The sequence below is a fragment of the Oryctolagus cuniculus genome, chromosome 18, assembly GCF_964237555.1.
Source record: "Oryctolagus cuniculus chromosome 18, mOryCun1.1, whole genome shotgun sequence".
NCBI classification, from domain to species: domain Eukaryota; kingdom Metazoa; phylum Chordata; class Mammalia; order Lagomorpha; family Leporidae; genus Oryctolagus; species Oryctolagus cuniculus.
This window is the reverse complement of record NC_091449.1, coordinates 50,531,384-50,555,281: the sequence shown is the minus strand read 5'-3', so window position 1 is coordinate 50,555,281 and position 23,898 is coordinate 50,531,384. Positions and strand designations below refer to the sequence as shown.

At 52.9% G+C, this 23,898-nt stretch overlaps 1 protein-coding gene across 6 annotated transcripts; it reads right to left on the bottom strand.

The window, feature by feature from the left end:
* Positions 1-69: 69 nt before the first annotated feature.
* SLC9A5 (solute carrier family 9 member A5) lies at positions 70-23,876 on the bottom strand. 6 transcript variants are annotated; one of them, XM_051847168.2, is made up of 17 exons: positions 22,244-23,871; positions 19,530-19,832; positions 16,987-17,150; positions 16,764-16,842; positions 16,330-16,507; positions 15,559-15,779; positions 15,141-15,343; positions 14,877-14,966; positions 14,709-14,779; positions 13,888-14,017; positions 13,328-13,416; positions 13,035-13,161; positions 9,196-9,366; positions 8,626-8,695; positions 7,842-7,973; positions 7,648-7,723; positions 70-1,416 (listed from the first exon to the last, which is right to left on the bottom strand). In XM_051847168.2, the coding sequence occupies exons 1-16, from the start codon at positions 22,434-22,436 to the stop codon at positions 7,674-7,676; spliced, it is 2,271 nt and encodes a 756-aa protein (XP_051703128.1). In that variant the 5' UTR covers positions 22,437-23,871; the 3' UTR covers positions 70-1,416; positions 7,648-7,673. The 6 variants fall into 6 exon arrangements, with proteins under 6 accessions (XP_051703128.1, XP_051703126.1, XP_002711659.1 ...); XM_051847166.2 differs by lacking the exon at positions 7,648-7,723 and having other exon boundaries at positions 8,626-8,692; positions 22,244-23,865; XM_002711613.5 differs by lacking the exon at positions 7,648-7,723 and having other exon boundaries at positions 22,244-23,860.
* Positions 23,877-23,898: the final 22 nt, after the last annotated feature.

Sequence of the window (23,898 nt, the reverse complement as noted above, 5' to 3'; positions counted from 1 at the left end):
ACTTACTCACAAGATGCCCTTGGCACTCCCGCCCCTGGAGCCCACAGACACACGCACACAGGACACCTGTCCATCTGAGAGATGTTTAATGGATGTTAGGCTCAAGGTACAAAACACAAGGCAGGTGCTAACCCCAGGAAAATCACCTGCCACTAGTCAGCCCCCCATTACCACTGCAGCCAGGCATCCCAGCCCCCAGGGCAGTGGAGCAGCGGCCCTGGGAGGCCTGGTTCCTCCCCTGTTTGGGGAAAGCGGAGGTGGTGACACGGGAGCCCAGAGGCCATAGCATCCCCTCCTCAGAAAACCCAGACCCAAGCATCGGGAAAGTCCAGATTGGACTCAGAGCAGCTGATCCCCGGAGGGACCCTGGCTGAGAAGCACCCCTGAACTGAAGCCTGGCCTGTTCCCCTGGCCTTGAACTACTGCCCTGATACCTGGCAGCACAGGGAAGAGCTGAAGCAAGAAGTGGAGGCAGAGAGTTCCACTGCCCTGAAAAAACTGACCGGGTGCCTGACCCTACAGGGCAGTCAGACCCAATACTGAGGCCTGCTCTACCTCCCACCCCAACGCCATGGAGGGCAGGCAGGCCAGCATCTGCTGAGGAGTGATGCCTTTGTTTTGGGTCAAGAGCAGCTGCCTACAGTAACCCCAGGAAGACCCACTGGGGAAGGGCTATCAGCTACCCAAGTCTCTGGACCTAGCCCTTAGAAATTCTGGACTGGGTCCTGAGCCAGGGTAGGTACCTTACTGAAATGGAAGTTGGCAGGGGTTAGGAGCAGGGAGGATGGTGATAAGGGTCCCTGTGAGGACCAGCCCAGGAAACCCTTTTGACCAGCCCCAAGGAGACCCAGTTGCTACTTCAGCCCAGGCCCCTCTGGTCCCATGTCAGGCTGCCCATTGCGCTGAGAACACTACACCTCCTGTTCCTCCCCCAGACCCTGCGCTACAGCCGGCCCCCTTTGTTGAACTGGATGCACCAGTGGGAGTTAGCCGTGCCCGGGCTGAGATGAGTCTGGTCCTTGTGGCCCATGAGGGGCTGCAGCTCCTGCTGCTGGGGGATGTCAGCACTGCTCTCACTGCGGGAGCGGCCAGCCTTGGCCAGGCTGGGGGGAAAGGCAAAGCCAGGGCGGGGATCAGAAAGCAGGTCGAGAGCGGCCCGGGGCTCTTCAGCACCCAGGGGCCGGGGCGGCAGGCGGGTCAGAGTTGGGGCCTGGGTACAGGGAGGGGATGCCAGGCTCTCCAGGGATGAGATGCTCTGGTTCCAGCCCGTCTGCATGTCCACGGGCACAATCTTGGTGGTTTCTGAGGACACATACACCGCCTGGTCCCCCTGCCCACTCTTCCAGGGCAGCTCCTTCTCTGCACAGGTTGGGGACGGGGGGATGATGCGTGGGCTTGGACACACCTCAAAGCTTCCTGGGGACAGAGAATACACACAAGCTTGTTACCAGTGCAGTGCGATCTTTTCGAGTAAAGACACATTCTCATAAGTAAATTCACCCCACAGTTGCCATCAGACATGCATTTGTGATTGTTTGATGAGTGCCTTGCTAAGGGGAAGTGCCACGACTGGTTTTGTTCTCTGTTCTAGTCCCCAGCACCTAGCACAGGGCTGGACACGTAGCAGCTGCTGGGGGCTGGTGTGTGGCCCAGCAGGTTAAGCTGCTGCCTGGAACACCGGCATCCCATATGGATGCCAGTTCAAGTCCCAGCTGCTCCACTTCCCATCGAGCTCCCTGCTAATGTGCCTGGGAAAGCAGTGGAAGATGGCCCAAGTGCTCGGGCCCCTGCACCCATGTGAGAGACCTAAATGGAGTTCCTGGCTTCTGGCTTTGACCTGGCACAGTCCAGGCCATTGCAGCCATTTGAGGAATGAGCCAGTGCATGGAAGATCTCACTCTATATATCTCCCCCCTTCCAACTTTGCCTTTCAAATAAATAAATAAAAGTAAAATCAGGGTCAGGCATTTGGCCTAGCAATTAAGATGATGGTTAGGACACCCGGAGTGCCTGGCTTTGACGCCCAGCTCTGGCTCCTGACACCAGCTTTCTAGCAGTGCAGACCCTTGGAGTTAGGGGTGACGGCTCAAGTAACTGGGTCCCTGCCACCCACATGGGAGGCCTGGGTTGAGTTTCTGGTTCTGGCTTGGACTGTTTCAGGCATTTGAGGAGTGAACAAGCTAATGGGAACTTACTCTGTCTCTCAAGTTAAAAAAAAAAAAATAGCCTCTCTTGAAAAAGAAAACAAGTAAAATTATACCTCTTGAAAAACCTGGAAAAACAACAATACAAAAAGCCAAAAAGCTAAATAAAACAGGCAACTGGCGTAGCGGGTAAAGCCGCGGCCTGCAATGCCAGCATCCCATATGAGCACTGGTTCAAGTCCTGGCTGCTCCACTTCCAATAAAACTCCTTGCTGGCCAGCACCATGGCTCACTAGGCTAATCCTCCGCCTTGCGGCACCGGTACACCGGGTTCTAGTCCCGGTCAGGGCGCCGGATTCTGTCCCAGTTGCCCCTCTTCCAGGCCAGCTCTCTCCTGTGGCCAGGGAGTGCAGTGGAGGATGGCCCAAGTGCTTGGGCCCTGCACCCCATAGGAGACCAGGATAAGTACCTGGCTCCTGCCTTCAGATCAGCGCGGTGCGCCGGCCACAGCACACCGGCCGTGGCAGCCAATGGAGGGTGAACCAACAGCAAAAGGAAGACCTTTCTCTCTGTCTCTTTCTCACTCACTGTCCACTCTGCCTGTAAAAAAAAAAAAAAAAAAAAAAAAAAAAACACAAAAAACTCCTTGCTAAAGTGCCTGGGAAAGCAGCAGAGGGTGGCCCAGGTGTTTGGCCCCCTGCACCCAAGTGGGAGACCAGGAAGAAGCTTCTGACTTTGTAGCCATTTGGAGAGTGAACCAGAGGATGGAAGATCTGTCACTCTGTGTGTCTCTGTCTCTGTCTCTCTCTCTCTCTCTGTAACTCTGCCTTTCAAATAAATAAAATAAACCTTTTTTAAGAAAAAAAAAGTTAAAACAACAAAAACCTCATTTTCTTCCTAGAGGATTCCAGGGAACTAACTCATTGGTGTGAAAATTGATAAAATTATCCATTATTTCCTACATGAGCTTCTCCCTCCAGATAACCAAATAATTGATGAGGAAAGTTTTTTCTTTTCTTTTTTTTTTTTCCAGAGGTAGAGTTAAGAGAGAAAGAGAAAGGTCTTCCATCTGCTAGTTTGCTCCCCAAATGGCCGCATCAACCAGGCCTGGGATGATTCAAAGCCAGGAGCCAGAAGCTTCTTCTGGATCTCCCATGACGGTGCAGGGACCCAAGCACTTGGGCCATTTTCTACTGCTTTCCCAGGCCATAGCAGAGAGCTGGATTGGAAGAGGAGCAGTCGAGAGCAGAACCAGTGTTCATTTGGGATGCTGCTGCCACAGGTGGAAGCTTAGCCTACTACATCACAACACCGACCCTGGAAAAGTTTTTTTTTTTTTTTTTTAATAGAATGACTGCTAATAATGCGGATGAAAATATAGATACAGAATATCGCCATCGTGTAACCCCTAATGTAGTGCTAGATGTGACAATGATCATAGAAGACTACAAAGACCATTTTCTTTTTTTTTTTTTTTTTTTTTTTTGACAGGCAGTGTGGACAGTGAGAGAGAGAGACAGAGAGAAAGGTCTTCCTTTTCCGTTGGTTCACCCTCCAATGGCCGCTGTGGCCGGCGCGCTGCGGCCGGCGCACCGCGCTGATCCGATGGCAGGAGCCAGGTGCTTCTCCTGGTCTCCCATGGGGTGCAGGACCCAAGCACCTGGGCCATCCTCCACTGCACTCCCTGGCCACAGCAGAGAGCTGGCCTGGAAGAGGGGCAACCGGGACAGAATCCGGCGCCCTGACCGGGACTAGAACCCGGTGTGCCGGCGCCGCTAGGTGGAGGATTAGCCTAGTGAGCCGCGGCGCTGGCCTACAAAGACCATTTTATGAAAAGTTGATGGAGAACTTGGTAAAGGGCGGACCAGGGAGTAAGGTCTGATACAGTCATCAGTGTTGTTAGCCTTTGGAAAGAGAGACAACCAGATGGTACACCTTTCCAGGAGGTACACCATCACCACCTAGTAAGTATTTTTTCTTCATCACCACCTAGTATTTAAAAAAAAAAAAAAAAACAGATTTATTTATCTATTTGAAAGAGCAACAGAGAGAGAGAGAGAGAGAGAGCTTCCATCTGTTGGTTCACTCCCCAAATACCCTCAACAGCCAAAGCTGGGCCCAGCTAAAGCCAGGAACCCAGGACTCCATCTGGGTCTCCCAGCATGGTTGGCAGGGGCCCAAGGACTTGGACCATCTTCCTCTGCTTTTCCAAGTGCACTAGCAGGGAGCTGGATTGGAAACAGAGCAGCCAGGACTTGAACTGGCACTCATATGGGATGCCAGTATTGCAAGTACACTATACCACAACCCAGTCTATATATATATATATATATATATATATATATATATATATATATATATAAAACTTTCAAATTTATTTGTTTAAAAGGCAGTGTTACAGAGATGCAGAGGTGGAGGCAGAGAGAGAGAAGTCTTCTACCTGCTAGTTCACTCCTCAAATGGCTGTAATGGCCAGTGCTGGGCCAGACTGAAGCCAGGAGCCAGAAACTTCCTCCAGGTCTCCCACGTGGCTACAGGGGCCCAAAGACTTAGGCCACCTTCCCCTGCTTTCACAGGTGCATTAGCAGGGAGCTGGATCAGAAGTGGAGCAGCTGGAACTCGAACCAGTGCCCATATGGGATGCTGGTGCTGCAGGCTGAGGCTTACCCTACTGCACCACAGTGCCAACCCAAGCATTTTTTAAAGATTTATTTATTTATTTGAGAGATGGAGAGAGAGAAATTCCATCTGTGTGCCAGGAACTCCATCCTGGTCTCCCACATGGGTGGCAGAGTCCCAAGTATTTGGGCCATCTTCTGCTGCCTTCCCAGGTCCTTGAGCAGGAAGCTGGATTAGAAGCAGAGTAGCTGGGAGTTGAATCAGCCCTCTGACTTTGGATGTCAGTATTGCAAGCAGTGGCTTAACGTGCTGTGCCACAGTGCCAGCTCCTATTAATGATTCTTACCCCAAAATTTAAATAAATCTGATGTAGATTTGATTATCAGTTTAAAGGAAATATAAGGGACAGAGAAGTATATTCAGTAACATTTAGGGGATGCAGTCAGCAAAATCCAGACAGTAAAAGACTGCAAGACAAATAAACTGGTTTCTTCAGTAAATACATAGCCAGGGGAGAGAGGGGGAGAGGGACTTACAGATCACGGTTTTGCAGATTGGCACTATTGACATTTTGAGACAGCTGCTGCTTTGTTGGGGGCTGCCCTGTGCATGTTTGGATGTTCAGCAGCGACAGTGGCCTCCTCCCACTCAATGCAGATGCATCCTCTCCAGTTGTGATAACCAAAAATGTCCTCAGGAGGCGAAAGTCATTCTGCCACTGCCACCCCTTGAGAACCAGTGCTGAAGTTTACATTTTACAGCCAAATGCAGTGTGTGAACTTTATCTGAGTTTTCATGTGGACAAACATACTAAAACACAAAAAGAAAAACAGGAAGGGGCTGGCGTTGTGGTGTAGCAGGTAAAGCTGCTGCCTTCAATGCCCACATCCCATATGAGGGCCAGTTCATGTCCTATCTGCTCCACTTTCCATCCAGCTCCCTGCTAATGCACCTGGGAAAGCAGTGGAAGATGGCCCTAGTGCTTCAGCCATTGCATCCACTTGGGAGACCTGGAAGAAGCTCCTGGCTCCTGGCTTTAGTCTGGCCCAGCCAGCCCTGGCCATTGTGGCCATCTGGGGCGTGAATCAGCGGGTGCAAGATCTCTCTGTATTTCTCCCTCTCTCTCTAACTCTGCCTTTCAAATAAATAAATTTTAAAAATTTCTAGGGCATAAATAAAATTATTTAAAAAAAAAAGACCAGGGAAATTTGAATACTGACTAGGTATTTCATGACACACATTTTGGATATGGTAATGGTATTGTGGTTATAAAAAAGAATCCTTATCTAGGAATAGGTGTTTAGCCTAGCAGTTAAGATACCCGCATCCCATATTGGCAGTGCCTAGGTTCAATTTCAGGCTCCTGACTCCAGCTTCCCACCATTGCAGACCTGTGAGGCAGCACTAATGGCTCAAGTAATTGGGTCCCTGCCACCCAAATGGGAGGCCAGCCCCAGCCCAGTCCCAGCCATCGGAGGCATTTGGGGAAGTGAACTGGTGAACTCAGTCCCAGCCATCAGAGGCATTTGGGGAAGTGAACTGGTGAACTCTCTGTGTGTCTGTCTGCCTCTCTTTCTCTTTGCCTCTCAAATAAACAATAAACAATGTATAAACAAACCCCAAAAAAGAATCCTGGGGCAGATATTTGGCCTAGCAATGACAACACCAGTTAGAGTGCCTGTGCCCCTTACAGAATACCCGGGTTCAATGTGCTCCTCGGCTCTTGATTCCAGCTTGCAGCTAACATAGCCCCTGGGAGGCAGTAGTGACAGCTCAAGTAATTGGGTTCCTTTCTACCCGTGGGAGACCTGGGTTCAGTTTCCAGCTCCCAGCTTCAGCCTGACCTAGTCCTGCCCATTTTGGGCATTTAGGGGGTATGAACCAGCTGCTGGAAGTGCTCTCTCGTGTCTAGCTGTCTCTTGGTCTTTGTGCTTCTCACACTATAATAAAAAAGAATCCTTATCTTTTAGGGATATCTGCTGAAGCATTTATTGATAAAGTGGCGAGATGTTTGAAATTTGCTTCAAAAGAACCTAGTAGGGTGCCAGCGTTGTAGTATAACTGGTTAAGCCACTGCCTGCAACACAGGCATCCCATATGAGTGCTGGTTTGAGTCAAGGCTGCTCTACTTCTGATCCAGCTCTCTGCTAATGTGCCTGGGAAAACAGTGGAAGATGGCCCAAATCCTTGGGCCCCTGCACCCATGTAGGAAACCTGGAAGAAGCTTCTGGATCCTGGCTTCAGCCTGTCCCAGTCCTTGATGTTGCAGCCATTTGTGGAGTGAACCAGCAGATGGAAGATTTATCTCTTTCTCTTTCTCTCTCTCTCTCTCTGTTACTCTGCCTTTCAAATAAAGAAAAATAAGAAAGGAAGAAAGGAAGAGTGAGGGGCCTGAGTGAGGATGTAGGTGAAATAAAATTGGCTATGAGTAGGTTATTGCTGAAGGTGGCTCATGGGTAGATGGGAGTTTATTTTACTCTTATATCAGTGTATATTTTTTCAGTTTTCTGTAATAAAATTCTTTTAAAAGACACCTGAAGGTTGAGCCCACAACCAGTGATCTCTAGCATTGTAAGTGAATTAGGACTTTGCGTGCAGAAACATGCAAATAAGTATATTGTTTCTTAAATCTGCAAAAATTCCATTTTGAATAGCTCAGGCTCCTCCCCCAAGTCAAAAAGCCACCCCCAGCCAGGGCGCTACCTGAGGGCAGGTGGCTGAGCAAGGTCACAGCTGAGCCTGTTAGGTGTGTTTACTACCATTGGTGAGAGAGGCAGTGAAAGGCTGTGGGTTTTGCTATCAGCTAGGTCAGTCACAAATCCTGGTTCTGCTGTATGACACTGAATAAGTCACAAGTTTTTTAAGCTCTGTGAGCTCAGCTTACCCATCTTGTTTTTTGTGAGGATTGCATCAGCTCACAGGTGTCAGGTTTCTCATATAAAAGAGGTGCTCGCTAAATGCTAGATGGGGAGTAAATTGGTGAACAGGAAAAGGGAGTTTTCTGGAGTAGAGGCCCTGAGTGAGGAGGGAGGAAACCAGCTGGCTGCGGAGGGGAGGGAGGCAGCAGGCGGCCATTACCTGAGACCTTGCCCTCTTGGAGAACCTCACTGGTGGCCCGAGCCACAAAGATGATCCCCTCATCGTCTTCCTTCTCTGTCTCTGAACTGTCGCTCTCTTCCTCCTCCGACTCCACCGTTAATGTCACAGCAGCTGGACAGGGACAAGAGCAAGTCAGGGCAGCCAGTGCAGCGGCTGCCTCCGGGCAGCGCACACTCCCAAGCCAGCTCCCTGTCTTCCTCAGCAGAGCCCACACCAGCAGAAGCACCTGCCTTCTCCTCTGGCACTAGCCTAGCAGGTGGGAGGCTTGAGAGAGGGAGAAGACGCAGAGCCTGAGGAGGCAACCAGAGGAAGCCATGATGGTCACATCCTTCAGCTCCCCGACACTCTTCTGCCAGTCCCAGATCCAACCACCCACTGAAAACAGGAGCATCTGGAGCGCTCAAGGCCCGTAAACACTCAGCTCATACAGAACTGGCTTGGCGGGCAGGGTGTGGGGCCCCAGGCCCATGGTGCTTCAAGGCCAGTCCAAGGTCTTCCTTCTCCATGGCACCTCTTCCAAGTCCTCAGGGCCTGTAGTGCATAGCTAGCAACCAGACACCTCCCACCACACATTACTAGTAACCTTTGAACATTTCAACCTGGAGATCAAGGGTACCCATCTAGGCTCTGAGGGGACAAGCCCAGTTCATGGTGCTGAGTGCACCCCAAAGGAGGCCCCCCAGGATTCTGGTGGCTATGGTCTGCCCTTGCTCTTCTCCCTCCCACCCCCAGTGCCACTCCCCACTTCCCGCTCCCTGCTTGCCTGTGTCCTGAAAGCCCAGGTCTCGAGGAGGTTTCCCGTTTGTAGCGTCAGCATTAGCGACACCATCCTTCTGAGAACCAAGAAAGAAGACCTGAGCCTCCAGCCCCACTCCATGCCCCACACCCCAAGCCTGTCGTCGTTAGGGTCAACAGGAGGAGGGGATCTTTATCAGTCCTAATGGTTCTACCATCCCTTGGCCAAGCAGGCGGTAATGGTGGAGTCTGAGTAACATACCCCCCAGCAAGGCCTCTGGATGCATCAGGCTGGGCTGATGGAGGTGCCCATGGCATCGCCCCTCTGAGGAATCTGCCCATCACCTGCCCAGTAAGAGGCCCTGCTGCCTCCCAGCAGGTGACCACGTGGCCAAAGGGCTGCCTTCCTTCTGAAGGCATCACCTACTCTTGAGGGGCTCCAGGAGACTCTACAAGGGAAACTGACCTGCTGAAACCTTAAGTCCCTGAGGACTACCCAACTAGGAGATGCTCTAGGCTAGATTCTAACACTTGGGGGTTTCAAACTGTGTGCTGTCAGCCTCCAGCCCCAAAGAGGAGTCCCAGAGAAAGGACGTGCCTTCTTGCGGCCAGCCTTGCGTGGTCGGGGCTTGTTCTTGGTGAAGCAGATGTTGTGCTTGGTGGACTTAAAGGACTCCAGCCGCCGCTTCATGTTCTGCTGGAAGATCTCCTTGTCCTGCCGCTCCTGTGCATCCTCTGAGATGAAGTGGCGGCTGCAGCTGGCTTTGTACTGGCAATGACAGCCCCGGCCTGCTGTGAGGCTGGGAGCCTTGGCCTATCCCAGGAACCCCAGGCCACAGCCCTGCGTGTTCACCGCAGAGCTGCCAGCCCAGAGTTTCCATAACTAGCCACGGATTGAAAAACAGAACAGTGCAATAGGAACCCAGCCAGAGGCTCTGTGTTCTTAGTTCACTTCACAAAAACTTCCCTTTGTCCAAAAACTTATTCCCCCTAACCCTGGCCTTTCCCATTCCTGGTGCCCTTTTCCCAGTTCTCCTTTGAAGTGGACAGGAGGCGGGGTCCTGTGTCTTATACCTTGGGGCTACCACAAGACCAGGTGGAAAATTTCCTTCTTTGTTTTTCCATTTATCTGAGCCTGGCCCACACACCTGGCTCATCTGCCCCCTCCTCACCACACAGGACCCCCTCCCCAGCTAGACTCCCCATCTAGCCATTTCTACAACCATCATGACACCCTAGGCCGTGCTCTAGACGTTCCAAATATAACTTCTGACTTCTGACACCTCTCAGTCCCGACGGCCTGTGTCTAACTCAGAACCACCCCTTTTCTCTGCTCTTTTTACCTTTCCCACTACACACTCAGCTGGATTGCCGCCATCTCTGCCACCATCTGCTAAGCAACTTCTCCATTATCTAGCGCTAGGTAGTCCCCCAGAGTACTGCCCAGGGAGTTCGAGGTCACCTGGTATCGTCTCCTGTCCCGTTTGGTCCCTTTCCTGTCACTCACAGTTCCTGCTTCCCTGGACCACCTGCCCTCCTCTCCAGGTACCCGTGCCTCCTGAGGATGAATGGGCCTGTCACTCGTAGCCTCCGCGCAGCTCCATGCTCTCCCTGTTTGTCCACTCTCCGGCTGCTTCCCTCCTTCTCTCACCACCAGCCCCTCCTCTCTGCTCCCAGTTACCTCCTGCCTTTGCTTCCTCGAAGAAAGCCTTTCCACTGATGCTAGTATCTCTTTTGCTGCCAAACTTTTATAATTTGGTTCTGGCACTATCGCTCATCCTAGTAATTTGTAAATAACACAAATGCAATTCTAAGGTCCACAGCTCCACAGCTCGGCCTTCTCCCTGGTCACCAGTGCCGTGGTCTGTGCCTAGGCGCTGGTCTGGCCTCTGTGTGGCATCTAGCCCGCTCTGCTGCAGGCCTGAGACCATCCGCTACTGTTCCTCAAGGTGGTTCCTCTCTCCTCTTTGCTGACTGCCCCCTCCCCCCTTCCATGCGTATCCTCAGAGTTCTCCCGGCCCTCCTCCTTTCCTCTAAAAGCTCTTCCTGGAGAACTTCTCATTCTCTTGGCTTTAGCTGTCCCAGCAGGATTGCTCTGTGATCCCAGGCGTGAGCCATAAGACCAGCTACTTGTGAATCAGCCTGAGCCTAGCAGATGCGCAAGTGTTTGGTCCTGCTCCACGCTATAGACTCAGAAGCTCCGGCAGGAAAAGCCAGGAACCTGCATTCTAACACACAGCCGGGGGAAGCCGAAGAAGCTGAGTAAGGAAACCTCTGCCATCAATTCCTTCCAAATCTTTTCTCTCCAGGCCTTATCTTTCTTTCAGACTCATTGAATCTTACTTTTTCAGTTGCATACTAAACACTTCTGTCTGTCTAATAATACTTCTATGATGAATATGAGAAAGTATGGATTGTGTTATGGTATAACCAAGTGGATTCAGAACTAGTTGAGTAACCGTACCCCAAAATGCTTGATCCATGTCAGTCTGGAAGAAATTCTTTAGTAGCATGCCACAGGGCTGTGTCCTCAGCTCTATCCTGTTCAACATGTTTATGTTGATTTGGATGAATACTAAGTTAACAGGCTTAGTGAATTTTCAGATGATATGAATCTGAGAAGGAGACATTTGGTGGCAGACATGGGATCCATGGACGATGGAATGATGGGCTAAATCAAATGAAATGACATTTAACAGGATAAGCACAAACTTATTCCAGTTTAAAAAAAATTTGCACAAGAACTGACTGGACTGAACTCACAAATCTTACACATGTGCGCACACACACAAACACCAATCAATAGTAGCTTCTTCATGGCACACAATAAGAAATACATAGCATACCTATTACATGCACATAAATCTGTTGGGCCACTAGATTTAGTGACCAGGAAGTACTCATACAAGGGATGAAGGAACATGTTACACACCACTGGAATATAACCAGCAAAAATACAAAAAATGGGAAATTCTCCAAGATAAAGTATAAATAGCAAGGGGGAAAAGGTGAGGGAAAGGAATGTTTTTTTAATTAAAAGACATATTTCCCAAATACAAAGTATGGACTTTATTTGTATCCTGATTTGAATAAACCAGCTAGAAAAAAAATATATTTATTGAATACTGACTGCATGTTTAATGCAAGAATGAGTTATTGTTATTTTGGAAATAATGTAACTTTGGTTTTCTTTTTAAGAGTTCTTGACACTTTAAGAGATACATACTGAAATATTTAGAGATAATGTGGTATGATGTCTGGAGATTGCTTTAAGATGGAATATGGGTGGGGTATGGTGTGGCTGCAGAATATAGCAAAATTAATCAAGCATTTATAATTACTGGAACTGGGTGATGAATAAATGAGTTATTTTATTATCTCTACTGAAATTTTGCTTAAGAAAAATTTTTAAGAAACACCATAGGTTGGATAAATAAGGTTTGACAACCATTAACTGAGAAACACATAGGGTCTGGCAGACTGTAAGGACAGCACAGGCCCCAGGTGAGCCTGAGGGACCCTGGGCTGCAGAAAGAGGGTGGCAGGCCCCAGAACTCGAAAGGTGAGAGCACCCCTCTGCCCTGGCTGGCCAACCACAGCTAACCTTGCACTTTCCACCCCATACCCCATTTCTTACGGCCAAAGAAGACCCACCAGGGGCAGGAGATGCTGGCCTGAGAGCAAGAGGGCTTGTGTGGAGGGAATCTGGTTTGGAACTTCTCAAGACTTATTCTGCAGAGTTACAAAGGTTCAAATCAGGCCCAGTGGCTTCAAGGAAGCCAGTTGTGCCTCGATAGTAGGAAGAGGCCTGACTGTTCAAACTGCCAGGAAAGGTAACTGCTGGCTTCCCAGTTCAGAAAAAAGATTCAAGGTAATGGCTTGCTGCCCCCTTGTGGGATTGTAAGAGACTCTCTTCCTGGTGGGTCCGGCCTGTCCAGCCCCAAAGCTTCATGATCTGCATTGGATTCATTCACATGACCTAAAATAAATGTCTGCCTTCCCCAAGCTAAGCCGGCCCTGCAGGCTTCCTCACCGCCCCCACACACCCGTCTGTGACCCTGTGGTTCCCCAGCGACCCTCAAGGCTTCCTTTGTGCTGTTCTGCTGTTCTCCCTTCCCACCCCCAGCTCTAATCCAGAGTGTTTCACACCAGCTGCCCAACCGCCTCTCCTAGCCTCTCAGCTCACTCCCTCCAGTTTGATCTGCTGTCTGCTCCCAGGGAAGGCATCCTGAAAAAATACTGTTATCAGGTCAGCCCTTTCTCAAAAAAGAGAGGAAAAAAAAAGTCAAGGTTTCTTATTGCTGACCGGATGAAGCCCACACTGTCAGCCTGGCATCTGCAGCTCTCCTCCAGCTGACACCCACTGCCTCTTGAGCCTCTGCTCATGGCCTTCCCAGACCACCCCGCCCCCGTTGCTCTCACCCTGCCTGCTCTCACCCTGCGTCGCGGCTTGTAGAGGCCTCCGCACAGCAGATGGTGCATCACAGCATCCTCCCGGTCCCGGCCGCTGCGCACCGTGTCAATCACCTGCAGGTCCAGGCACGCGCCGCTGCCGCTCTCCCTCCTGCAGGAGCGAGGGACATGGGCACTGGGGAGGGGGGCACAGGCCCCAGGAACGGGAAAAGCAAAGGCACTGACAAACTCTTCCCCCAGAAGGAAGTTCTCCTTCTAATGGGGGAGGGCCCATTAGAGAGGAGTTTGGGGAAGAGAAGGGGGCCTCACAGACTCACAGCAGGTTGGTGACAGAGGTCTCTGCCACAGAATTGCGGCTGGGCATAGAGGGCAGAGAGAGGCCTGTGGAGGACAAGACGTGGCCTCCCTGCAGGAGGCAATACCAAGGTCAGATGACAGTCAGGTGGAGGGTGGCCCAGTCAGCGATAAAGAGAGTAACAATTGTTAACACTGATTGTGCTCTTTTGATGCACCAAGTACTGTGCAAGGCACTTTACATATTGAATTCACAATATCTAAGACATAGGCACCCTTACTCCTGCTTTCTTACAGCTGAGGGAACTGAGATTCAGAGAGTCTAAGTGACTTATCCAAGGCCACAGCCTGTAAGTGATTACAATTAAGCTTTTCCTGCTGATTCGAGTCCAGCTGTTTCTCACCTTTCTGTACTGCCTGCCAGGCTCTGAATGGCCCCACCAGGCCAGGCTGGTTCCCACAGCCACCACTTCACAAGACCGTGGAGCCGGCTGGGAATTCCCAACTCCTTGTGAACAAGCCTGGCTGCCAGTCACCCCTGTGTGTCCTCTGCTGCCCATTAGCCCAACTGCCACTGGCCCACCTGGTCCACAAAGCTGATGGCATCCCGGATGTTGAGTCTGTAGTACACATCCCAGATCTGGTCCCGGATGCGGTAGGCTGATCGCCGCATCAGCAGCTGACTCAGGTACTTCTTGTCAAACTGCTCCCACCTACAGAGGATGCCAGGTCCGGCGCTGAGTACCACCCCTAATGCCCGGCTGGCTGGCCCTGCCTCAGATGGGGCAGGGACACTGCCAGCACTGACCTTGCTTCCTTGGTATGGGCCTCAACCAGGAAGGATCTCAAGGCTAGTCCCTCCCTTTGGGAAAAGCCTGGCATGAATTGAAGTTTTTACAAATAACTGTAGAATCGCAACCATGGCAATAACTACAGAGGGCAATTACAGAGCATGATGAGGGTTTGCTCTAGTCGGGGAGGCCTCCCTAAGGAGTTTTTGCCTATGGTGAGATCCGGTGAATGAGCAAAAGTTAAGGAAGTGAGAGGGAGGCGGGGAGTGTTCTAGTACAGAGAACAACATAGGCAAAGGTCCCAGTGGCCAGGCTGGGGAGCATGGAGGGTCCTGAGGCTCTAAAACAGGGTCCTTGTAATTAGCAGACAGGCAGGCAGAGAGTGGAGCACAGTGAAGCCGGAGTCTGGCAGGTGCCAGGCCACGCAGGGCCAGGCAGCCCACACTGGGGAGTCGCGTATCCTGCAAGCACTGGGGTGCCACTGAAGAGCTTCCGGCAGAGGTCTCCCTGCCTGAACCTGACTGTCCCTTCTCAGAACAGTGGCACCTCCCCCCATGCTGCCCTGGCTGGTGGGGCTGCTACTGCTGAAGGAGCCTCGGGGCAGCTCCCTCACCTGTCCCTCCAGTAGTGGTAGCCATGGTGCCCCACAACGTCCTCCACTGCAGCCAGAATGTGGTCAAAAGTCTAGAAGGGGGGTGGGTAGGGGGACTGGATCAGGACTCTGCTCAGAATAGGAGAGGGGAGAGAGGGACAGGGGGAGGGATGGGGTGCTGGTACCCACGTGCTCGTGCAGCTCCTGGTTCAGGGTGGGTTTGTGGTGCTCACTCCTTTTCACCTTCAGCCACTTGACTAGCGGCTTGATGGTCAAGCCCTATGGACAGGTAGGAGGTGAGCCCTGCCCTATTCAGTTCCTGCTGCCTTCTCTACCCCCACCCCAGTGCACTCAAGGTCTGGGAAGTCAGGCCCCTGCATCCCCCAGCAGGAAGAGGAGACTCCCCCAGTGCCTGCCAGCCCTCTTCCCACCCAGCCTCATGGGCATTCCCACCTGCACGATGACTGTGAAGAAGACCACCACAATAGTGGTAGCCACAAAGTAGTCCTTGGCAGGGACCTTGTTCCTGTCCAGTAGAATGACGAGAGCAAAGGCCACAGCCCCCCGCAGACCCCCATAGGACATCACCACCTGGTCAATCTTGTCCAGAGGGACCAGCCGGAACTGATTCAGCACCCACGTCTGCAGGACTACGCCTGCAGCAGGAGGGAGGCCAGCGGGGGCAAGGCGTTGGGAGTGGAAGACATTGGGAATGAATGGCACCAAGTATCTGGGCTAAGGGCTGATGGGCTGGGAGAGGTGAGCTACAGGGAGGCTTAGGAATTGACAAGGATGTGGGCTCAGAATCAGGGATGAGTTGGGGGAGTGGGGACAGGAAGGAGAGTGGGAAGGCAGGGGGTGCCAGCAATACCGAGGGCTCGGAAGAACAGGATGAAGAAGAGGGTGCCCAGCACCAGCCCAGAGTCCCAGGCCCACTTAGAAGAGTCCACGGCCGAGATGCCAAGCAGCATGAAGATGACGGTCTCAGCACAGCTGGCTAGGGTCTTCATTGTGTATTTGACAGTCGTGCGGGACTTATGGGAAATGTTGGCCTCCACATACTTCTTACAGCCCAGGCCACACATGGTTACCCTGGGAGAGGCACAAAGAGAGCACATGAAGAGGGGTCCCAGGGGCTCAGGCATGCTGCAGGATTGGTGTTGCCTGTCAGAGGATGTCAGCTGCTCAGAGCCAGGAAGGCATGAAGACTGCTAGTTAGCGGTGTTCCTAGGCTAGGAGTCCAGATCTCCAGACTTCCCAGCCAGTGGCTCCTGGAGGGGAAGGGGAAGGGGAAGGGGAAGAAACCTGCTCTGACTGGTGGGCTCTCTGAGGCACCTGTTGGAGAGCTATGGCCATTAGAGACAGTGACCCCGGACTTTGAAGTCCACTTCCAGCTCTGCCCACATCCCAGGGAGCACTGGAGGCAGGAGACTGGGTTCTAGGCTGCCCAGGATAGTTCTAGAGGAAGCTTTGAGAATATTGCCTGAGGATTGCTGTCTTCCTAAGAGAGTTTGAGACTCCCACTACTCTAGGGGCTCAGGGAAACCTATGGCTCCTCCGAGTCCTGCTTCTGAACGTATGAAGGGCATGCGTCTCCAGCGCCCCCTCCCAGCAGCCTGCCTGCGAGGCCCCCAGGACTCACGCGAGTATGGCAGACAGCGAGGCCATTTCAGCAGTGAGGTAGGCTGCGTAGGCGAGGAGGAACACCAGCAGTGGCTCGATGATGCGGACCCGCTTGGTGAAGCGTGTGGTCAGGGCCAGGAGGAAGGCAAAGACTAAGCCCACGGCTGCCCCGCCCAGACTGACCACAAACAGGGAGGCTGGGGGAGGAGTGGGTTGTCAGCATGACCCCTGACCCAGACCCTACCCGAGCTGACAAGACTGCTGCCTGCCAGGGAGAGGGGGATGATGCCTACTGTACTCCCCAAGGCTCAGGATCCCAGGGCAAGCCCCTCCCGGACCCCACGTCTCCATAGAGGAGGGGAGGAAACAGCAATGGAACAGATTCCTGTGACCTGATGCCAGGTGGGAGGGTCTCAGACCTCCCAGGACAGCCAAGATGGGGGAGATACTGACCGACACCCTTCAGGTAGTCAGTGGCCTGCACTTTGGCAGAGCCCATCTCCACAAAGGAGTTGCAGACCTTGTACAGCACCTGAAAGAGGAGAGGAGAGGCGGCAGCGAGTGAGAAGGCAGCAGCGGGGAACCTGTTTCTCCCTGAGGGAATAGGGGAAGGATCTGAGCCTGGTCAGAGTGGAGCAGCCTGGGATTGGGGAATGGCAGCCAGCTCAGCACTCACCACAGTGACTGCGTCATTGAGCAGGGACTCGCCAAAGACAATGATAAAGAGCGTCTCATTGACGTGCACCTCCTCAAAGACAGCCAGCACAGCCACAGGGTCCACCGCTGAGATGAGGCTCCCAAACAGCAGGAAGTCCAGCAGGCCGGCCTGCACCCTAGGGGCTATGGAGGGAGAGATGGAGGACAGGCCAGTGACCGGTGAAGACAGCCTGTCTCCTGCAGCATTCCCTGGGACAAACCCAGATGCCACCCCCGCTGATAAACAACTAAGCCCAGAGGAAAGATGGTGAGGAGAGTACGGGCTGAGGCCAGGAAACTTGAGCCAAGCCATCTATGGTGAAGGCCTGGCTTTGCCACTTACCAGCTGTGTGATGTTAGTGGCTTTTTCCCTGTCACATGACTTCTCTAAGCTATGCCTCCTCATCTACCTACCTCACAGGACTGTTGCAAAAACCACACCAGGAGATGGTTGGAAGCTCTATATAATATGAAAAGCTAAGCTAGCACTGGCAATAAAAACTGCAGCAACAGTAATAGTAACAACCAGCAGGTTGCAACAGGCTGGTGATTGGCCTTATCAGGGACAGTGACAAGAGTGCTTTGCTGGGGCTAGCGTTTGGCACGATTAACAGTAGTTAATCTCTGCTTGAGATACCTGAAACCCATATTGGAGTGCAGGGTTCAAGTTCTGGCTTCTCCCCTTCCAATCCAACTTCCTGCTAATGTGCACCCTAGGAGTTAGCAGATCATGGTGCAAGTACTTGAGTCTCTGACACCCATCTGGGAGACATGGGTGGAATTTTAGGCTCCTGGCTTGGGCCTGGCCCATCTCTGGCTGTTGAAGGCATTTGAGGAGTGAACCAGCTGATGGAAGAGCTTTCTCTGCCTCTGTTTCTTTCTCTCTCTGCCTCTCAAGTGAAAAAAAAAAAAAAAGAAGAAGAAGAAGAAGAAGAAGAAGAAGAAGAAGAAGAAGGAAGAAGAGGAAGAAGAAGGAAGAAGAAGGAAGAAGAAGAAGAAGAAGAAGAAGAAGAAGAAGAAGAAGAAGAAGAAGAAGAAGAAGAAGAAGAAGGAAAAAATAATTTTCTTGAAAAAGTGCTCTCTCCACACACCAGTGGTTCTCAGCCAAAGGGATGTGAAACTCACAATTCTCAGCAGGAGTAGGAGGTCTGAAAATAATATGGAAAGCACCACGTGGGACTTGGACATGTCATATAATCTCTGTGAGCCTCAGTTTCCCCATATATAAGTTGAGAATAACAACTGTATATGCCTCAGAAAGTTCTTTATTTAGCCAATGCCTCATACAGGGTAAACACCCATCTATTATTAGGAGTCCTACTATCATTATACTCTGATGTCTACTCTTCCCTTCCTGCCCCAAATATAGTCCATGATCTCAGTAGGGAAATCAGTTTGGAGTTTCCTGGTGGGAACTGAAAACCTCTCCTTGTACTTTTTTTTCTATTATTATTATTATTATTATTATTATTTGATTTTGAAATGCAGAGTGACAGAAATAAGGAGAGGGGGTGAAAGAGAGAGAGAAAATCTTCCATCCTACTGGTTCACTCTCCAAATGGCTGCAACAGCTGGGACTGGTCCAGGTTGAAGCCAGGAGCCTGAGACTCCATCTGGGTCTCCCACAGGATGGCAGGTGCCCAAGTACTTGGGTTGTCATTCACTGCCTCCCCAGGCACATTAGCAGAGTGCTGGATAGTAAGTGGAGCAGCCAGGACTCAAACCAGCACTTCAGTAGGGGAGGCCAGTGTTGGAAGCAGCAGCTTAACTGCTGTGTCACAACACCGGTCCCTCTCCTTGTACCTTGGAAGAATTATCAGCATTATCAGCATTCAGGATTGGATGAATTTCTAGGGTCAGGAAATGAGAAAGCAGGTAGTGAGAGAGGGCAGCCTAAAGACACAGAGCCTCAGTACAATGGACCCCTCCAGCCAACCTTGGACCTGATATAACATGAACTTAGGGCTCTATTTTCTCCTCCATTAAGTGGGTCAAATGATAGCTTTGAACAAAATTACTATGAAGAGTCAGTGAAATAAGTAAGGAGAGAATGCCCAGTGCAGTGGCATTTTGTGAATCTATAATATACACTTGTTAAAAATGAAGAGCAAAAAAAGGAAACCACTCTGACATGGCCTGGGTAGAACAGCAGGCTCCTACAGAAATGGTGAATTGTGCCTCAGGGAAGCAGGGCTGGCAAGTGGCAGTGTGGTAACAGGGCGGGAGGCAGGAGAGTGCTAACGCAGGTTCCCCAGCCTCTGCAGCCCACACACAGCTGGGAGCCAGACCCCTGCTCGGCTGTCATGCTGCAGAAGTACAAACCTCGACTGGCAACTGGCGGAGACTCAGTGGGAGCTGATTCCTTCTGGAGCATTGCCTCGCGCTCCAGGTGGGAGGGACCCAAGATGGCATGCCCAAGGCACGGCTCTTGCCAGTGTGGCTTCGTGGTCAGTTTGGAGGAGACGAGAGTAAGGTGATGGGTCTGACAAAGCCTCCCTCTGCCCAGGTCTTAGGGTCACTCACCCACAAGTCCAGCCTGCTGCAGGCCCCAGAGGGCAGCGCCTGTTGTGAAGGCATTCCAGAGCGTGCCCACCACAGCATAGGTGAGGATGGCACCCAGGTTGTCAAAGAACAGCCGGCTAGGCATGAAATAGCCCGAGTCCAGCACGATAGGAGGCAGCAGGAAGAGGAAGAAGGTGCCCGGCTCCAGCTGGTACTCAGCTTTCTTGGCCACGGCCAAGACAACGCCCCCTAGCACCAAGCCCAGCAAAATCAGCAGGCAGCTCTCCGGAACCAGAGATGTTACCTTCCGGGACAGGTGAAACACTGCAATGTAAGAAGAAGGCAGGAGGTATCAGTTTACGAAGCACCCTCCTACACACACCGGCCTATAACCTCCAAGTGCAGCACTTCTAGAACCTCCAAACTCCACGGCTACAAACTGCAGTCAAAGTTTTCTCTTTCTGGGTCAGGCATTTGGCGCAGTGCTAAAGTTACCACTTGGGACACCAGCATTCTATATCAGAGTGCCTGCTTCCTGTCCCAGTTATTCCACTTCCAGTCCAGCTTCCTTCTAATGCACTCTGGGAGGCCGAGATGATGACTTAAGTGTTTGGGTCTCTGCCACCCATGTGAGAGACCCACATTGAGATCTCTGCTCCTGACTTCTGCCTGGCTGTCGCAGAAATTCGGGGAAGTGAAATAGTGGATGGGGGATCTCTTGTCTCTGTGTGTCTCTCTGATTTCAAAAAATAGTTAAAGAAAAAAAAAATGGGATTTGGGTTGCCTGGTCTTATCACTTTGTAACTGTGTGATCTCAGACAGATTATTTATTTGAATTTCTATTTCCCCTCCTATAATTTGGGAAAATCACCCATCACAGTGGATGAGGATAAATTGGTACAAAGTGTGCAAATGTGCGTGGCATGATGTCAGACACACAGCAGGTTCTCAACATACGTTAATTAGTTGGGGAAGATAATAGCAGACCTTTCTCTAGGAAAAAGGGTGGTGAGAAAAGGACTTCTAGCATGATTGCCACTCTTTACCTCTGTCCCCTAAAATAAACCCTTGTGGCCCTCACTTGGGCCTTCAGGCCATGAGTGAACACATTTCCTGGGGTGTTGGTAGAGGAGGCATCCATGTCAGCCTGTGTGAGATCCTATGCCAAGCAGTGTCCTTTGAAAGCTGCACCCAAAGGGCTTAGGACAGTGCCTGGCACACATAGGTTCTGCATAAGTGTTGTGTAAAGGGGGTGGTGGTGGTGGACTCCTCGCAATGAAGCTGAGGCAAGGTGTTCCTGAACATTCTGCCTCTCTTTCCCCTCCTCTCTGAAGTCTTTTTTTGGCAGGTGAGGAGGCTCTCTGCTGCTGTCTCCATAGGAGGTGTCATCCAAACTCGAAAAATCACTGTGACTTATTGGGGGAACCCACAGTTGTTGCTAAAACCCTAGGAGAGACAGGTACTCTTCTGCCACTCATAGACTTCTCAGCAAAGCCAATTCTTGGCTGTGAATCTGAGGCCCCTCCCACCTCGCCCTCCTTGCTGCTGGAACTCCAGTTGGTAAGTTCAGTCTTACTTCTAGGCCTCTGCACACTCATCCCTACCCCTGTTCCTCCTCTCTTCTCCTTCAGAGACCCCCATCTCATGCTCATCTCCTCAGCATGCACCAGCCCCAGCGCTGCAATCCAAGGCCCATCGCAAAAGCCCACTCTCTGGCAGAACCACGTTCGTGAGCATCTTGAGCCCCACTTTCGGTGTCTAATCTTGGGCTGCCACAGCAGAGTGTTGAGTCCTGTTCTTGCCCAGCTCCCCAGCACCCCCCAGCAGTGTCCCTGGGGGAGAATGGTGGCCAATTCTAGGCTGTGCAGTTCCTACATGAAGGCTCTATTGGTGAGACTGGAGTACAGGCTGTGCCAGCATAGATAGGGTGTGAGTAGCAACGCTCAGCTATAATTAGTCACCCCCACGGCAGAGCCTGCACACAGGGAGGAGGAGGGGGGTCTCTGCTGGGAGGAGGGGCCACTGGCTGCTCACAGAAGAGGAGGCAGGGGCAGAGGGGCGGAAAACCAGCTCTATGGTGGTGGTGGGGGGGGGGAGGGTAGAATGTGAAGCACAGCCTTCAATCTGAAGGAGGTGGATGTCGGAAAGCTCCTAGGGTAAGCGGCACACTGGGAAGCCCCGAGGTGTGGAAGTTTCTCGTGCCCTGGCGTGGGAGGAATCTGAGGGCCTCACCCCCTAGGCGCGAGACCCAGGCATCTGTAAGAGAGGAGCTACTTTAAGGAGAAGTGGCAGTTTCGTATCCCAGGAGAATGGACGCCTGGACGTGGTCTCCTAGGACAGCCGCTTCCTCGGGACCAGGACGCCTGGATTTACCGGAGCACATCATCACCCCAGCGTCCTCGTTCCTCGCCGCGGACAGGGGTTTCTGGGAAGCAGGCTGGGGACGGCTTAGGCACAGGGGAAGGGAAACGGAGAGGGCAGAGGCGCCTAAAGATGGAGCTGGAGAGCGCGGGGGCAGCCCTTCGGGAAGGCAAAGTCTCAGCGCTCCCACGAGAGAGGGGAGGAGGGACACCCACAAGAGGCGGCGCAGGAACTGGGTGGGAGCCCGGATTTGTGGAATCGGAGCCCAAGTCCCAGCAATGTGGGAGAAACCGGCCCGGATCTGGGGACCCCAGGCTTGGGGGCGGGTCCGCCGCCCGAAGCCGGCCCGCCACACACGCACACAACGCACTCACCGATTTTGGCCAGGCTGGCCACCAGGATCCACAGGGCCACCAGGTAGGGCGCCTCCACCTCGTGCCACTGCCACCGGAAGAGCGCCAAACCTGGCGGCGGTTCGCCCGGCGATCCCGGCTCTTGGGTGGGTTCTTCGGTTATCCCCGCTCCCGCCAGGGGCAGCCCGAGCAGGGGCACCGCGGCGCGCAGCATCCTGCAGCCTGCCCAGCCGCCCTCCCGCACCGCACGGCCGCCGGCCCCGCGTCGCCGCCGCCGCCGCCGCCGCCTACCGGGCGCCCCCGCGTCACAGGCACGTGGGACCCGCACCCCCCAATCCAGGCTCCGTTACCCCCAAGCCAGGTCCAGACTCTGAAACCCTGCCCCGGACGCCCGTAGTGGATACCCCCTCCTCCATCCCCTCGAAACCAGTCCCTGCTGCAAAAATCCCCTAGTGCAGCCCTCCCCCAAGTCCCGCAACCTACTCCTTCGAGTCCGTCCGCCCAAATCTTCCCCAAATCAACCCTCTCCCGGACTCAGAGGTGAGCAGCCACCGCCCTCCAGGGGCAGCTCGCCATGGGAGGGGCGGGGGTCCGCGGAAGGCGGGGTCCGGGCAAGAGTGGCGCGGCGTCCTGGCTTGTGCTTCCCGGCGGCCAGCAGCCAGCCCCTGCAGCTGACACCACGGGCCCCGGCGCGGCCAGGTGCAGACGGCAGGGGGCAGTGTGCGCCCGCCTTGCGCGCCGCCGTCTGGAGCCTGGGACCCCCTTCGGGCCCCCGCCCGGACCAAAGCTGCGCACGCGCACTGCGCGCTTGCAGAAAACCATGACGGACGACACTGCCCCCAACGTCCCTGGAAACTCCAAGGCCCAAAATGCGCGCAGCTCATTGAGGCTGAGCAGGAGGCTGTTCTTCGTCTCCCAAAACGAGGGGCATCCGGGCGTCCCCTTCCCTCAAACTGTAGGGAACTCTTCCCACCTTTTCCATGAAACTAAGCGGAAACCTATGGAAAACCAAGCCTATTGATTATCTTTCATCTAGGAGGGGTCCACCCACATTTTCCACAAATTTCAGGGGCATTCGACTCATCTCGCCCCAGAGGTCATCTCCATTTTGCATCCAGGCTGGGGGCACCCATCCCACCCCTTCCCCCAGAGGGGAACATTTTCTACTGGCTCATCCCATTCTTCCCCTCCTCCCGCCCCCGACCTGAAGTGCACTTGCCCTGCATCCCACCGGTTACTGAACTGATCCTTCAAACTGAGTGAAATCTCTCACTGCTTGCTCTGCACGGAAAGGGACCCCTCCCACTGCTCTTCCCAAATGAGAGCGACGCATCCAATCCGTCCGAAAACTGAAAGAACGAAGGCCGTTTAGTTCCTAAACTGAAGGAAACCTGGCCAGCCTCTGTCTGAAGAAGCTTTCCTCCAACCTGCCCTCAAAGAGGGCGCGGCCTCACCTACTCCGAGCCCAAAGAAACCCTACCGCTCTCAGGGCCCTCTCGGGGGCGGGGCGCGGTCCCGGGCTTTCCCGCCCTCCTAGCCCCTGAACTAACGGGATCACCACCGGGCCTTCTGAGTGGCTGGCGTAAGTCCCGCCTCCGGCAGTGGCTCTCCGTACCCGCCCCCCGAGCCGCCAGGGCCTCGTCTTGGCTCCACCCTCTTCCTCGCCTCCCCCCAGC